This window comes from Andrographis paniculata, unplaced genomic scaffold, assembly GCF_009805555.1.
Source record: "Andrographis paniculata isolate CXL003 unplaced genomic scaffold, ASM980555v1 Contig60END, whole genome shotgun sequence".
NCBI classification, from domain to species: Eukaryota; Viridiplantae; Streptophyta; class Magnoliopsida; order Lamiales; family Acanthaceae; genus Andrographis; species Andrographis paniculata.
Window position 1 is genome coordinate 1,508,151 of NW_026137596.1, and position 16,235 is coordinate 1,524,385.

The 16,235-nt window shown below is 34.9% G+C and overlaps 3 protein-coding genes across 5 annotated transcripts; 1 reads left to right on the forward strand and 2 right to left on the reverse strand.

Moving 5' to 3' along the window:
• Nucleotides 1-76: 76 nt before the first annotated feature.
• Nucleotides 77-8,201, reverse strand: LOC127259384 (IQ domain-containing protein IQM2-like). Its single transcript, XM_051286691.1, has 9 exons — nucleotides 7,123-8,201; nucleotides 5,474-5,585; nucleotides 2,045-2,631; nucleotides 1,882-1,947; nucleotides 1,698-1,786; nucleotides 1,518-1,608; nucleotides 1,172-1,411; nucleotides 987-1,088; nucleotides 77-891 (listed from the first exon to the last, which is right to left on the reverse strand). The coding sequence occupies exons 3-9, from the start codon at nucleotides 2,591-2,593 to the stop codon at nucleotides 265-267; spliced, it is 1,764 nt and encodes a 587-aa protein (XP_051142648.1). The 5' UTR covers nucleotides 2,594-2,631; nucleotides 5,474-5,585; nucleotides 7,123-8,201; the 3' UTR covers nucleotides 77-264.
• Nucleotides 8,202-8,324: 123 nt separating this feature from the next.
• On the reverse strand, nucleotides 8,325-11,208 carry LOC127259386 (vesicle transport protein GOT1-like). Of its 2 annotated transcripts, XM_051286698.1 has the most exons (8): nucleotides 11,075-11,208; nucleotides 10,820-10,900; nucleotides 10,337-10,428; nucleotides 10,162-10,242; nucleotides 9,978-10,075; nucleotides 9,797-9,878; nucleotides 8,736-8,822; nucleotides 8,325-8,561 (listed from the first exon to the last, which is right to left on the reverse strand). In XM_051286698.1, exons 2-7 carry the CDS (start codon nucleotides 10,848-10,850, stop codon nucleotides 8,784-8,786), a joined length of 423 nt encoding a protein of 140 aa, XP_051142655.1. In that variant the 5' UTR covers nucleotides 10,851-10,900; nucleotides 11,075-11,208; the 3' UTR covers nucleotides 8,325-8,561; nucleotides 8,736-8,783. The 2 variants fall into 2 exon arrangements, with proteins under 2 accessions (XP_051142655.1, XP_051142654.1); XM_051286697.1 differs by having other exon boundaries at nucleotides 8,325-8,822.
• Nucleotides 11,209-11,595: 387 nt separating this feature from the next.
• On the forward strand, nucleotides 11,596-15,778 carry LOC127259750 (DEAD-box ATP-dependent RNA helicase 37-like). 2 transcript variants are annotated; one of them, XM_051287330.1, is made up of 7 exons: nucleotides 11,596-11,752; nucleotides 12,036-12,906; nucleotides 13,001-13,084; nucleotides 13,198-13,440; nucleotides 13,917-14,084; nucleotides 14,814-14,927; nucleotides 15,113-15,777. In XM_051287330.1, exons 2-7 carry the CDS (start codon nucleotides 12,172-12,174, stop codon nucleotides 15,572-15,574), a joined length of 1,806 nt encoding a protein of 601 aa, XP_051143287.1. In that variant the 5' UTR covers nucleotides 11,596-11,752; nucleotides 12,036-12,171; the 3' UTR covers nucleotides 15,575-15,777. The 2 variants fall into 2 exon arrangements, with proteins under 2 accessions (XP_051143287.1, XP_051143288.1); XM_051287331.1 differs by having other exon boundaries at nucleotides 11,613-11,772; nucleotides 15,113-15,778.
• The last annotated feature ends 457 nt before the right edge of the window (nucleotides 15,779-16,235 follow it).

The following is a 16,235-nucleotide window of genomic DNA, read 5'->3' on the forward strand; positions in this document are numbered from 1 at the left end:
GGAGCTCATTGTCCCTGAAACTCAGAGCATTAGTCCAAGAAGATCGAATAAACACATTCGCCAGTCGTAAAAGAGAGAGGCAGAAGAGAAATAACACATTGATTCGAACTTTTTCATGAGTATACATAGTCATAGCCACAATATGTAATGAAAGAAGAAAGGAATATCGATGAACTAGTGTGGCGCAGTAAGTAATTCTTTCCTATCGACAAAAAAAGGAATGAAGCAATTAAAGAATAGTGATCAGCTATGCCTCACAGGGGTTCAGAAGCTGGACTTAGTACGTTTGTTAACTAGTGAAGACTGGCCTGAAAGATTGCTGCCACTGGGAGTCGATGCGCGAGCAGGAGAGTCTAATTTCAAGCGATGTTTGCTTCGTGGAGATAGATTTACTTGCTCCAGTGCATGAGATTGAAGTCTTGACGGGTAATCTCTCAAGCAGCCAATTCTAGGTCCAGCTCCGGTGCTCCATTTGCACGATAATTGCTTCCCCAATTGGTAGGACTTCATTCCTTTGTGTGAGTTTATTCTCTGCAAAATGGAGTCTTCTGAAATAGTCTCATAGCTATCTTCATGCTGTTCTTCGGACATGTTCTGTTCTGTTAACTCGGATTGCTCCTTTTCGCTCTTCAACCTCTCTAGCAAGTCATCCTTGCTCGGCAGCTGAAGTGCAGTCAGGTTACTGAAGGTGTATGGTGTCCGTAACTTGGTGGGAATCTCGATCCTGGCAGCGATCGTTTCTTCTCTTGAATATACCTTCTTCGAACTGGAATCTTCAGTGTCGTTTTCTTCTGTCTCCGCATGATTTTTTAGATTCGAGTCATCTTCAGAGGAGTTGCTTCTCAAGTGCTTTCCGACTGACTTTTCTTCCTCGTCGTCGTTTGATTCAAACTGGTGATAATTGAGCATTGAATTCAGAAAACAATTTTAACAGATAGATGATAGAACCATGAAACTTGAGGATGCTATTATGCAGTAAGTAGTACCTTCACATGAGTGATATCCACACTGTTGTCCCTAAGGAATGATATGAAGTCCTGAAAGTTTTCGGGCGTCGGCCGATAATGTCCGCTGTGAGGCCAAACTGCCTGTTGATGACATCCACACAGAAGAAATCTCAGAAAAGATTATGCGGAATGTTAGCATGATAACGTACAGAAAGAAAGAATACCTTCAAGACACCATTTTCAGCTACGATCCTCCCGGCAGCCATTGTAGCTCCTCCAGCCAGGAAGCTCGAGTGCTGGAACAACCCCTTGTTTTTCTTCCCAACATATAAGGCCCTAGAGGTGCTGAGGACAAAAATCCATTTTGAACCTTTTGGTTCGTCGGGGGTGTCCAAAAGTTGCCCCGTTCTCTTGTAGAAGAGCTTTCCGTCCTCAACACCAACTTCATAAGCCTTTCTCTCCATCTGAAAGCGTAAAAGAGCTTACGTTCGTCAATATCTGAATTCCATAGACAGATGGATCAACCATAAAATTGAACCTTAAAAGTATATGGGAGAAAGGTCGCCGCACCGGACCAAGATACTTGATGCACTGTTGTTGAAGCTTTGGACGCGGACACTTCTCCACAATATTTACTTCCTTCCCTTCTCCAATGTCGAGCCTGCACCCGATTAACACTGTTTGATTAGCATCATGAAATGGATAACTTCTGAGTTGAGTAAAAATGTTTGAGGTTTTATCGATCATTACCAGTAGAAGAAGGGCTCTTTACTCTGAGAATCCAACCAATTCATGTAATAGAAATGTAGATTGTGCCCGTAACGGTGACGTGGATCAATCTGTGCAACACAATCAATCAATGCAATCAGTATTTTTTATCACGATTGAAAGCAGACACATCCTTAAAGTGCGAGTAGAAGAAACGAATTCTTACAGCTTCAAGCCAATGTTGCAGAGCAAGTTTTTGTGCTTTGCTGTTCTTTGACAAACCTTTTCCAACCTACAACATATGTGATAAACATAATTTCCATTCAGAGGCCCAAGATTCTGCAAACAAATATTTGTAGAAACACAAAATGCTTTTGATTAAAGCCTACCTTCGCTGCTCGTGTTCGTGCTCTTGACCATCGTGAAATGGCTGTCTCATGTTTCTCAATATCGAAAAAGGATATGGAGCTATGCTTGAGCTCAGCAAAATCCAGCAACTTCCACCAACTCTGCTCGATGAGAACTGCGCAGTCCGCCAATTTTCTTCGGGTCCGGAAGCTTTTGTATACCTTCTGCAACTTAATAGCAGCTTCATGTTTGGGGCTACACTGATCCAAGACAGGGGAATGCACGGCCATTGCCGCAGAACTGCCTGATCTAGACAGCAACACTGGTGATTCTTGATGCCTAAATTTATCATCACCTGGAAATTCAGCAATTCTCCCAGCAGTTCTTCTTGTTCTGCACCTAATAGATCCTTCCCCCCAAAACTTCTCATGGCATAAAGAATTTGGAGTCAGGGGTTCGGTATCTTTACCCTTGAAACTAGTGGACCGGACAACAGCACTGTGTTCTTCGACGTCCCCTTGTTTGATCGATTCAAATCCATTCTCAAGATCAAAGCAAATAGAGAGCGGGCACGAAAAAGATACCCCCATACAATATTTGAAATGGACAGAAAAACAGTATCCGAGAGCTGCACACCAAGAAATATATAGAAATACTTCAATTTCAAAGCTAAGCTTGTAAGAACATCAAATGAAACAACATCACAGATCCATCGCTATTCCGAACTTCAAAGTTCACGAAATCATGGAATCAAATTAGGTTCAGGAAATACATCGAACACATACAGTGCACCAATCTGAACAACACCTATCACTGTCTCTAATAACAAAAACAATAAATTTAAAGGCCAATCCATTCCAATTTCCAACATTAATGCAGACAAAAGAGGATAGCACAGTAGATGAAATAATGCGAGGAAAATAGCAATAAAAAAAAAAGTTTCTGCTGGAAATGAAATTGACCTGAATGCAGTAAATTTTGGAACTGGCAGAAACAAGGAGAAGAAATCTCGGAATCAGATTAAGACGACGGATTCAGAGGTGCGCAGAATACAATTATCAACAAAAGACTAATTCAAAGGTTTCTTGATTCTTGTCTATGAACCTCACCACTCTCACACTGCTATGCAGATTTCTTCCTCCATTGTTTGCTTCTATGCCAGTGTATATATATATATACACACACATACATGTGGAGGAGAGAGATATAGAGAGAAGAAAGCTCTTGGAATTGAATTTTGTTAAAAAGTTTTTACTTTTATTTACAAAAAATTCAACATGATGACTTGGTATTATTATTATTATTATTATTTTTTTTTTTTTTTTTATCAAGATTCAATATATATTATATTTATAATTTTTAAAACTTGGAAAAATATTCTTTCTAAATGAATAAATTTTTATGTAATTGCTGACCCAATAGATATTTGATTTGGATTTAATAATCCTTGAGTCAAAATGTAATTGAGAAGTTGTTAATTATTATTATTATAGTTCTGTGTGTTTTTAAAATTTTTGACTAACTCTGATTACATCATTAGCTGATGCATAAAAAAATAAATAATAATAATTAAATAAATCAGTCCACGCTAGCTGCATTTATTATTGCACAAATATTTATTCTAAAACTTCCAAAATAGCGTTGTGCTCTTTCCATGTAATTTTTCCAAAATTTCAATTGCGTAGTCAATTGTAAGATTTGGAATAGAGCATTTAAACGAGTTAGGTCAAATAAATTCGATTTTCTTTTCATTTGTTTATTTATTTAATTTTGAAATACAAAGTCTGTTCTATGAGTTTACTCTATTAAGTATGTTTACTTAGGTGCATTTCTTTAATCGTATATTTTTAAATTTTATTATTTGAATAGTATATTTTATCGTAAATATTGTGTTAATTGAGTTAGATACAAAATTTAAGGAATATTTGATATTATATTGGTAACTCGTAAAAAATATTGATAAAAGATTTTTTGCCCTGGTATGATTATTTATGAAAATATGACTATTGTTTTGAGATAAAAAAAAAAATAGTGAACAAGACTATTGTATTAGAACTGATGAATTGTATTATTTTAATATCGCTATTCATATCATATATATATATATATATATACACACATATAATTTAAAATTTTAAGCAATATTACATTCAAAATATAAATTAACTTGTAACTGTATAACATTTAATGAAGCTATTGATTATCTATCTTATTATTATATACTCCACGTCCCAATATATTTGTTGTTATTATAATTTAAGACACATCTTAAAATATTTATAAAATTTATTTGTTCGATTTGCTTAATTAATATATTATATAATATCATATGTTTTATTTGTCTCAAAACTATAGTTTTAATTGAGTTGAATACATATTATATTAGTAGTTAGTAAAAAAAATATAGATAAAAGACTTTTTTGCCATTGTAAGTGTATTAGTGTAGAAAGTAGTGACAATTGTGTAATAAAAATTGAAAAAATAAGGGTAGTTTTATAGTGATATGGTTGTGTTTGACATTAGATTTAAGAAATACTGATATTACATTGATAATGGTAAAAAATACAGGTAAACATTTTGGTTTGCCTTTGTGAGTGTGATAGTGTAAAAAATATTGACAATTATGTAATAATAATGAAAAAGTAAGAGTAATTTTATAATGTTATGATTATTTATGAAAATAAGATTATTGTTTTGAGAATAATACAAAGACATAACATTTTATTGTGCTATATTAATTATTTATTTATATTTGTAAATTATATATATATTAATTTTTTGCTCTTTTAATTTAATAATTAGGGGCATAGAAAGTTTATTTATTGGATATGTGCGAGGGTAGGTGGATTTAATTTGAATAGTATATTGTATTAAATGGCATAGTTGGTGTGATAATGACAGTGTGTGTGTGTGAAGTTTCCATGGGAGAAATTTCCACGTAACTCCCCCAAAAAAATATTAATTAGATTTGACCACATAATAATATTTTTATAATAAAATTTTGTTCTCGACTGATGAGGTAATAAAAACAAAAGGCAGCCTATCCTAACCCAGTCCTGTCTCACAACTACTGTCACCTAGTAGGACTATTATTTAATTAATTATTCTCCTTACAATTTATATTATTATAATTATTTTGTTAAATATTCAAAATAAAATATGTTTTTATTTAAACGAACACATCAATTTTTAATAATAAAAAAATAGCATTACATTTGATTTTATTTTTATAAGCTATTTTATCAGTCACCAAATTACACTTAAAACACCTTTCAATATTATTATATTATTATTTATATTTTGAGATGGATATTATATTTATAAATAACAAATGTTTCGAAATGTTATAAAAAGAATATATAGAATATATGACACAGAAAAATAAAATAAAATAGAAAAATGACACCGAAAAATAAAATAAAATAAATTAATGAAACATATTTAAGAATAAAAAATGCGTATAAACGCACCGTCACCTCCGACCGTCCGATTGGTGTTCAGATCTCCGCCGACGGTACGATGTCCTGTACGGATCTTCCGTGACACGTGTCCTTTCCTTATTTAATCTTGCACATGTGCCTACTGAAGCAGAGGACTCACTATATATATAATAGTAGTAAATAGTAACGAAAATTAAATACTAATTTAAAGCTAATTAATTAAATCAGCTGTTACATATATATCGCTAATTAATTTTAATTTATAGTATTATATTGAATATGGGGTTTACACGAAACTGTGACATACCTGACTGGATTGACATTCCTACCCTTCCAAAATTTATATAAAAATCAACGTAAATATAAAGATAACAAAATCATGTCTACATCTGTCTTTGGATAAATATAAATATTAAATATATCATATTTTAATATTAAATAAATGAAATTTGCTTCGTGCTTTTTTCTACGTAGTGTAAGAAGGGCAAATAAAGCCATTGTCGGCTGTCTCCTTTTATTTTTAATGCTTTTTTTTTTTTTTTTTTTTTTTTTTTTTTTTCAGAAAAAGATTATACTAGCATAAAAAAAATGACTACACATGCATACATACGTGTGTTTAGGCCCTTTAGGGTTTAATAATTTATTTAATTTCTATTTAATAATTCACCAGATACATTTTTAATTCAAAAATTTGAAAAATATGAAACTAAAATTAGGCTTCTACAGACTACAACTATATAACATTAATTAGTTACTTATCAATTCAATAATGTTAATTTATAAGAATGCTCATTTGTATAGACCTATACCTATATATACTTCAATAAAAATCGCATAAAATATATCTATATATAATTGTGAATATATTATAATCACTTAATTTTATAAATTTACTTTCATAAAAATAACGACTAAAAAATTTATGAAGGCGGTTACTAATTTTTTTTTTTTAGTGTAACCGACGACCACGTCCAGCTGTAATGTAGAATAGAAATACTGAAAATGCGATTTTAATTCATAAATACTTTTTGGGGATTCTAAAACGCGCTTTCTGTGTCGCGCCGCTAGTCTTTTTAGGTCTCTCCTGCACGGGTAATCCACTACTCTAATTCCACTTCCAATTTGTGCCCATTTCTTACAATTTGAATAAATGAATATAAATATATATATAGACAGACAGAGAGAAAAAGAGAGAAGATCCACAAAATCTTGACCAAATTAGTCTACTGACATACTGTTTAAATTCTATCCTATTTATATTTAAATGGAGGAAAAAGTGAGTGTATATTCAGTCTAGAAGTATTGTATGTGCCAATTTTTAAAAAGTGAAGAATTTTCTGGGAAGCAATCAAACATATTTACTTGTATAAAGAAATGAAGAAATCTCAAGTCAAGACAGCCTCAAAGTCGTTGTTTCTTGCACCTTAACATGTGGACTAAGTGTCCTCTGTGTGTGTGTGTGTGTGCGTGTGTCTCTGTCTTAGTTTAAAAGTATAAAGTGGTGCTAACAAACACACAATTGAACAATTCATAGGTTTTCTTTCTTATAGTCCTACACCTATTTTTACTTCAAATATGTATATATATATATATATATATATCTCCATTAACACACACACACACACACACACACAAAGCAAAAGCAAGCAAATCAAGACAGAGTCAACGGTCTAACTCACCAAAGATTGATCAGAGCCATTGAAGCATCTTGTGTACCTTGTCAAACTCACTTGAGAGTGCTGTGTCATTGTCAACGCCTTCCTGTCCAGGGTGCCTAGTCTTGTTTTCTTCACTCACATTTAAACATGGACTACACATTTTGAGGGTAACAAGAAAAAGAGCCCAAACAAATTAAAATAGGATTAGGGTTAGAGTTAGTTAAATCAGCCAGCCAGCAATCATAAAGGATGTGTTATTCTAACTCGTGCATGCATTGTATTCTTATCAAGTGATTCCATACATATGCAGCCATTTTCATTGTGAGATTGGTTCGGATCAACTGCTTGTGTATTATAATGTGGCCATGTGATGCCAATAAAAAGTATGCAAAGTGAAGATATGCAGTAGCAGCAGTCAAGGGTTTCTTAATGATCAGTAACAACTGTTCTGAATTATGGAATGAAATGAAATGATATAGTATAACTATCATATTATTCTATGGACGAGTCTTAAGATTGGATATTGGCAACTAATCTACAATGCATGATGTAGTAGGGAAGGAATTATTTCAACTAACCAAGATTGGAATTCAAAAATGCCATAATTCTAAGAAGCGAAGACATTTAATTTACACACACACACACATATATATATATAATATGCTCGAACTCATACTTTTGAAATAATTTCTAGTTTACAAAAAGGTTCAACTTCCTCATGTAGTATAAGATCATGCAAATAATCTTTATGAATACCGTACTCTTGAATACCATAAAGCGTCTATGTCGTCTATTTTTCATATTTTGGACATTTGGTTGGGATACAATTCAAGGAACATCAGGAAGAATAAAAAGTTGATTAGTAATAATTAATTTATGCACAAAATAATACCATGCGGATTTATTTATATTTCTTCAAGCCATAGAATTTCTGTAGTGCTCAGAAGCCTTTTCTACATAGTCCCCTCAGTACATGATATTTTATTGCAAGTTTTGCTGTGAACTATACATCATTTCATATATATATATATATTTAAAAAAACATTTGCATATAATTCAGCATTTGCTTTAGCCTTACTCTTACAGTATATCCCTTTTTTTTTTTTCTCTAAGCATATCAGTATCTCTAAAGCAAAATATTTGTGCATATTGGAAATGAGAAAGAACATTCAAAGATTTTCATTGCCAGAGAGAAACCACTTCCACAGCTATAATATCAATCATTTGAAGGATGTTAAACCTCAGTAAAACAATGGCAGTAAATCATCTTTCATACATCAATTGTCAGTTTCAGTCACCACTAGCTGATACAGAGGAATACAAGATTAGTCTTACCTCAACAGTCACCTAGTTAGAAAATGCAACAATAAATGTAGATATGTTCCCAACTGGGTATGCTCTACTAAACGGAGCCTGGAAACTTCATTTTCAGCCCAACAATGCGACGATCCACTATATGTCTATATCAAGGGTAATAAAAACAATGAGTTTGAACAATTGATATCAATTTGTAGAGATGAAAAATGTTGGTTGTAAGAAACAGCTGTGGTAAAATCATGCAAGCACATATCACTTCACTATCCAATCATCAGTTCCATGGACATGATGATCAGATGGTAGTTAACAAAGCTTACATTGGCTTGTTCCATTTGCTCCCATATTTTGCGTCCTCTAAGCTGAGTTCACACAGGTACTCTTTTGCCTCGATATCGATCAAAAAACTGCACAGAACAAAGTTGGAAAATATGATTCTATTTCAACTGGTGCAAGCATAGATCACCTCTTCATCATTAGAGTCAAATTATGGACTTTAATTTTCTTCATGGATACAGCAAGTTCTCATATTACAAAAAGAAAAAGGAATCATAACTACCAAAGAACACTAGCGTTCCAAGAATCTGGCTGTAGAACCATTTGTTGGCAACCATTAGGACATTAACAAAAAAAAAAAAAAAAAAAAGAGAAAAGAAAAGAAAAGAAAAACAATTAGGACATTAACAAAGAGCAGATCTAGATATGCTCTCACAGACCCTCAGATCTATATTTTGCATCTCATAGTTCAAAGTTATTGGCCCTTATGATCTATGATCTGTCACATCTAAAGAAGATTAAACTTTATTACTATAATGTTATCATCCAGGAGCTCACTAGATATCAGGATCCGGATTATGTTGTAGCATCATCTAAGTCTTTCAACTAATGGATTCACCAATCACCTATAGTGCAGGAGTTCCAGCTAAATAAGCAAAGAAAAAAAAGAAAAAGGATTTTAATGCACACAGATGACACAGCATTCTGGACACATTTCAATGTTTCCGGAACTCTGTAAACCAAGAATTTATATGTTTCAGAAACTTGTAAGACAGCAACAAAATACCTAAACCAAAGACCTGAATATGATCTTTAAACTATGATGAATTTGACAATAAGAATGAATACAGGGTCTATAAGGATGTCAGATTTGCAGCTGACAAAATCAACCCCAGTAATTGCCTGAAGGTCAGATTTGCAGCTGACACACTATATATCCTAACACGTTTCTAAACACTTTGACATGACAAAACTTAAGTTTTTATCCCATTACAAGATTTTAACATTCTTCATGGGTTCACCTACAAACTTATAGAGTGAATCAGAGTAGAAGGACCCAACCATATAATCCAAAAACCATGAAAATATCGCAAGGAAAACATACTGATCTGACAAAGGGTTGCTGGAACAGCCAACCAACAAAAGGCAGCTTCTGTAGAAAAACAGCCAGTGTTGGCCAGAATCCACTGCAAATAATAAATAGATGGGTGAATAACATTTCTACTAAGATAATTAAATGCTCAAAAAGATCTGAACTTGTAGTTTGTTGTTATATATTGTTAAACCTGAAGAGTACAATAAATCCATATGCCTCAACAATCATTCCTATTATGGGCCATCCAATGACGACCAAGAAGAAGCCCACAGCAAATGAAACTGTCCCCTACAAACAATGAGCAAGGGAAACTGAATTCATAATAATGTAGAAACAAAACAAAAGCAATATGTATTTAACCACACAAAAGAAACCTTAAAGTTAGATCGTTTCATAAAGAACTGAGCAGAGGACTTGAGCCCGATTGTTAGTGTCACCCCTGAGAAAAAGAGGATCTGTTTGGGTAGAATAATCAAAGTTAGGAAGATGAGATGATATGGGGAAAAAGGGATGATTATGAAACTAGTATCATTAACTTTACATACTTACATTTCCCATCGCTAGTAGTCCCTTATCAAAGAAGAAAATGATGCCCAAAAATGAAAAGAATACTCCAAAACCCGTCAAGCCAAGTCCGATTTCTGTTCCATTAAAGCAATTCAAGACAAAAAAAATGTCATTTGAATCCCTTAGGTGGTAAGGTTAAGACCAATAATTCTGAAGCCCGACTCCTTAATTACTTAAGAATTCAGCAGCAACACTAGGAGAAACCAGCGGACTACTCCCTAAAGATTTAGATAAAAAATCACTCTACGCGGATCTTAATAATAACTTCGTTTCAAAATTACTGTTATAACGGCACAAATTGCACAACGAGCGAAAATTTGGGACTCCACTTCACAAATAAAATCAACAGAGAAATACCAGTTTTTATCCGTAGAACAAGAAGAGAGTCAGATCACGTACACAAACCTCAAAAATAGAAATGACAAAAAAAAGAGTTAGATGACTACGGAAATGGAACGAACTTACTCTTCCGATCGTTCATCTCGAACGACAACATCTTCACAGCTTCACGATTCTAACACTGTACGCTGCGATTAGTGTCGACGCCTAATTTCGTTAAAAAAAAACACAAAAAAAAAAAGCAGGAATTAGGGTTTCTGCACAAATATATTACCCAAAATAAAATTCGGTCAATCTACCTTGTCCAACCTCCTGCAAATCACAGATTTTATGCAACGGGGAAACATAGACAAGAATTACACAAAAAAAACGAACACAAACCTGAAATCTACGAACGTGATTCGACTTCGACGATGTAAATCACTCGACACTCGGTGACGGAAACTGGTTGGCAGGAATGATGAGAGTAAAATAAAAAAATTTTGTGGGTGGGTTTGAGCAATTTTAATTAATTAAATTAAATATGCTTATTAGTATTATTAGGGTGTGTTTGTTTGGGGTTTGGATTTTGTGTTGTGATTTGAATAGTATAAATTTTGAATTTTGTGATATAAATGTAAATTAATTTTTAGTATAATATAAAAATAAAAAATAAAAGTTTGATTTGATGTTTTTTTTGGAAAAATTTTGAATGAATATTAAGATTTTGATAAAATACTTCAAACGAGGTGGATTTTATTATTGTAAACGGTAATATTATCGATTTTTAATAATTTGTAACTATGGTCATATTTTTAGATGGAAATTAGAATAATAAAGAAAATTGGGTAAAAATGAAAAACGTACGGAAAGCCCATGAAAGGATAGGTGTGGTCGCGTATTACTCAGAGACGCAAATATCGAAACGCTATAAATGCGAGACGGAATATCGGTAGGTAGAAAGGGGAAAACTTTTGACCTCTTTTGAGGAGAATAACAGCAACAACAGCAACGCACCCAACCCAGATATTTTACGCCTCAATCGGCAGCCCCGATTTTTTCTCTACCTTCAATTATCTTGTACGTATCCACACGCTTTGGTAATGAATTCTCTTGTTTTTGTTTAACTCGATGGATGTTTTTCTACTTTCTTTAGGGTTATGATTGCTGTTGCCTTTTGTTGTGATTGATATTGATTGATTGTATGTGCAATTGAATGGAATTGATTTGTTTATTGGTTTGTGGAAAGAAATGGGTGTGGGGATTGGATAGGGTTTGCTTCTTGAGATTAGGTTTTCTGGTTTCTTTTTGTTTCTAATGAGTTTTCTTTTGTTTCTTGGCCCCAACTGATTGGTCTGATTAGGAATTGTGGTGTGGCTTGTCGAAGACGTATGATTGGGGTATTTGTTGAGGTGCCGGGACTGGTGGTGGTGTCTTTGAAGGTGCTGAGACGGTGGGGCTTTTGATAGGGAGAATAATTTTGTTGGATTTTTTGAGGTATGCCAACTTCCTGGTCTGATTCTGTCGAGAGAGCTCCTCCTACCGGCGGTGGTGTGGGGGGCACTTCCGGCGCCAGTAAATCAGCATATGTCCCGCCGCATCTTAGGAGTAGGCCGCCTTCATCAGATCTGCCCTCAGCTCCACCGTCCAATGCTAGCCCTGGATGGGGGAATGGACCCCCTGGACAGTTCGGTCCGCAACAAGGTGGGATTAGTTCTGTTGGTCCTAAAAAAGATAGAATTGGAGGAGGTTTTGTCCGAGGTGGCGGTTGGAATAATAATAGAAGCAATGGTTGGGGGGATGTTAGGAGAGAAAGGGAGTCTAATCCTTTTCAAGAAGATGGAGACGGAGAGCCCGATTTTGGGGAACAGGAAAATACAGGGATAAATTTTGATGCTTATGAGGATATTCCAGTGGAGACTAGCGGCGCAAATGTTCCTCCCCCGGTGAATGTGTTTGCCGATATTGATTTGGGAGAAGCTTTGAATTTAAATATTAAGAGGTGCAAGTATGTGAAGCCGACGCCTGTGCAGAGGTATGCGATACCTATATCTCTTGCCGGTAGGGATTTGATGGCGTGTGCGCAGACTGGTTCAGGAAAGACAGCTGCGTTTTGTTTCCCCATTATTAGTGGGATCATGAAAAATGGCCAATATGGTCAGAGACCACGCATGCCCCGCACAGTATTTCCATTGGCTCTCATTCTTTCTCCTACCAGGGAGCTTTCAATGCAAGTGAGTTTGTGCTAAGATGTGTGGATCAGTTTATATATTCATATGTAAGCCAATAAATTCTACTTTATAATTCGAAACTGGATTTTGTATGCAGATCCATGAAGAAGGTAGGAAATTTGCATATCAAACTGGTGTCAGGGTTGTTGTGGCTTATGGTGGTGCCCCAATCAATCAACAGGTTTTAAATCATTACTCTTGGGATTTTGCTACCATTGGTGTTATTTCAAAATCTTTCTCATTGTATTGAGCTCTATTTTTGCTTAAACTCATTTTTCTGATTACCTGTGGCAGCTTCGAGAACTTGAAAGGGGTGTGGATATACTTGTTGCAACGCCTGGAAGGTTGGTGGATTTGCTGGAAAGGGCAAGAGTTTCATTGCAAATGATTAAGTATCTGGCCTTGGATGAAGCGGATAGGATGTTGGACATGGGTTTTGAGCCTCAGATTAGGAGAATTGTACAACAGATGGACATGCCTTCCGCTGGTGTAAGGCAGACGTTGCTCTTTAGTGCCACTTTTCCAAAGGAGATTCAGGTGAGCATCCTGTATTGATAGGCATCAACTTATATTATTCATATCTAATGATTGGACCGGATCCATCAGGAATTGGAAAAATATCTGATGTCATAGTAATTAAGATAGAGCATCTATTTGGTGATGCTGATTTCTGTTATGGAAAGGAACATGATGGATAAATTTAAGAACTAAGAAGATTCAAGTCAATTTGAGGTCTCAATAGTCCAATAATTGATTTTTTTTCCTCGCTAGAAAAAATGTAGAACGACGTTATAGTAATTTAGAGAATAAAATTATATTGCCAGGACCATGTTTTGTCTAATAATAGTCTTTCTTTTAGTTTACACTCTTTACTTGTTTACTTCAAAACTCTCTAATATCATTGTTTCTTTTTCTCTACAATTGACTTTCTTCTGAAGCAAAGTATACATTCTCATTGTCTTATTGTATTTCTAGATTTGTGACATAGCCTTTATATTTTTCTTGAAATGCAGAGACTGGCTGCAGATTTTCTATCGAACTACGTGTTTCTGGCTGTTGGGAGAGTTGGTTCAAGTACAGATTTGATTGTGCAAAGAGTTGAATATGTTCTTGAGACCGATAAAAGAAGCCATTTGATGGACCTCCTTTATGCGCAGAGAGTGAATGGTGTTCAGTCGAAGGTAAGAATTTGGATTAAACATTGCACATGTTGCTTTCCTTTAAGAATCGATGGATTTTGTGTTCCAAGCTATTTGGCTGAAAATCGAATATAGCAATATTGGATGTCTGATTTCTAGAATATTGGTGCCAAGTTTATGTTTAAATGAGGAAGTTGATGCTGTTAATTTATTTTGATTAAAACCAATTTCAAAATATCAAACACACAAGCAACAGAACGATTGAATGAGAGTTCATTGAGTGAATTTCGATTTTGATCCCTTTGTCTTTTAGGCACCTCAATTATCGAATATATATGATGGTTTGGTTGCGCTGCATGAACATTACTTGCTTCCTGGGTAGATAATGCCCAACATCTTGTTGTTATCCTCTTGATTTTCGTTGATTGGGCCGACGCAACAAAGCAAAAAGCTAACAATAGTTTAGTTGTGGGCACTCGCTACATAAACACACCTATTGACTTTTTATTTCATATTATTATTTACATGTGGTTTATTTTACATGCATGTATGAATCATCTCTTATTATATAGTCAATATTGGTGCCATTTCGATTTAACCATTTGATCATAACTCATAATCACACTAGAAATCTTGTAAAAATACTGTAAAATGTTAGGCAACACTGAATTATTGAGTGATTAGATTGCCCTCTTTGCTCTCATCATTCGGTGTGCAACAAGTAAATACGATCGTAATTACTAATTTTGGTATTTCGGATCTAATCTGCAGCAACCACTTACACTTGTTTTTGTTGAGACGAAAAAGGGCGCTGATTCGCTTGAACACTGGCTTACGATCAACGGCTTCCCTGCCACTTCCATTCACGGAGACAGAACACAGCAGGTATATTAACACACATATATCCATATATATATATTATATATATATGTTTGGCGATGATGGTACCTATCTCTTGTTCTGGGTATCTGTATCCTCTTTCGCCTGTTCATTTCATTTGTCGTCTCTTAATGCATAAGACATGTTCAGAAAATCTTTTAACAGTATGCTACCAAACTTTTAACCTGCAGGAGCGAGAATACGCATTGAGATCTTTCAAAAGCGGCCAAACCCCAATCCTGGTTGCTACCGACGTGGCGGCGCGTGGTCTCGACATACCCCACGTGGCACATGTCGTCAACTTCGATCTTCCTAATGATATTGACGATTATGTCCACCGCATCGGGCGCACAGGGCGCGCAGGTAAAACAGGGCTGGCAACTGCGTTCTTCAACGAAAACAACGCCTCATTGGCGAGGCCATTGGCCGAGCTGATGCAAGAGTCGAACCAAGAAGTTCCGGCATGGCTGGGGCGCTACGCAGTCCGATCCTCTCATGGGAAGAATCGCCGTGGGGGAGGCGGGGGAAGATTTGGGGGCCGCGATTTCAGAAAAGAATCCTTCAGCAGAGGCGGCGGAGTAGACTACTACAGCAGCAACACATACGGCGGCAGCGGCGGCGGCGGCCCACCTCCTCCATCGGCATGGGACTAAAGGTGTATGTATATATATATATATGTGTGTGTGTGTGAATCTGTGAGTCACTTTTGAAGCAAAATGTAAATAGAAAGATAATATACTACAATAGATGATGGTGATGTGTTAAAAAAGCTTCTCCTTGGTGTTGGCTCATAAGATGCAACATCCCCCGGGCTATGCAACCATTCTTTTGTACAGCTATTAATTAATGTGTTTTTTTATTTATTTTATTTTAGATTTATTATATATATATATATATTAAATCGACATAATAATGATAATTAAAATTACAGGCAGCTTAACACATCTCAAAGGCTTTTGATTGGTTTGGTTTATTTTGAATTTAGACTTTTTATTTGAATATATGGTTTAAATAATAGTACATCCGTACTCAGGGTTTTTAATTAGTTTATGCATTAATTTTTTAATATTAATTATTATATGAAAAATATAAATTCGATTAAAAAAGAAATAAATTCGAAGGAGTACTAATTTAATAAAATATTTTATGAAAAAATATTGTATTTTTAATAAGAATCGATAATTATAATTATATTGGGAATGGGATACCTGAACGCCGCATGGGCCGGGCCTATACTCCAGAGCCCAGACAAATCTCATCCACATGGCGCGCATCTGGAGCTGTGGTCCGTGGAGCCGCCAAGTTGTAAGTCGG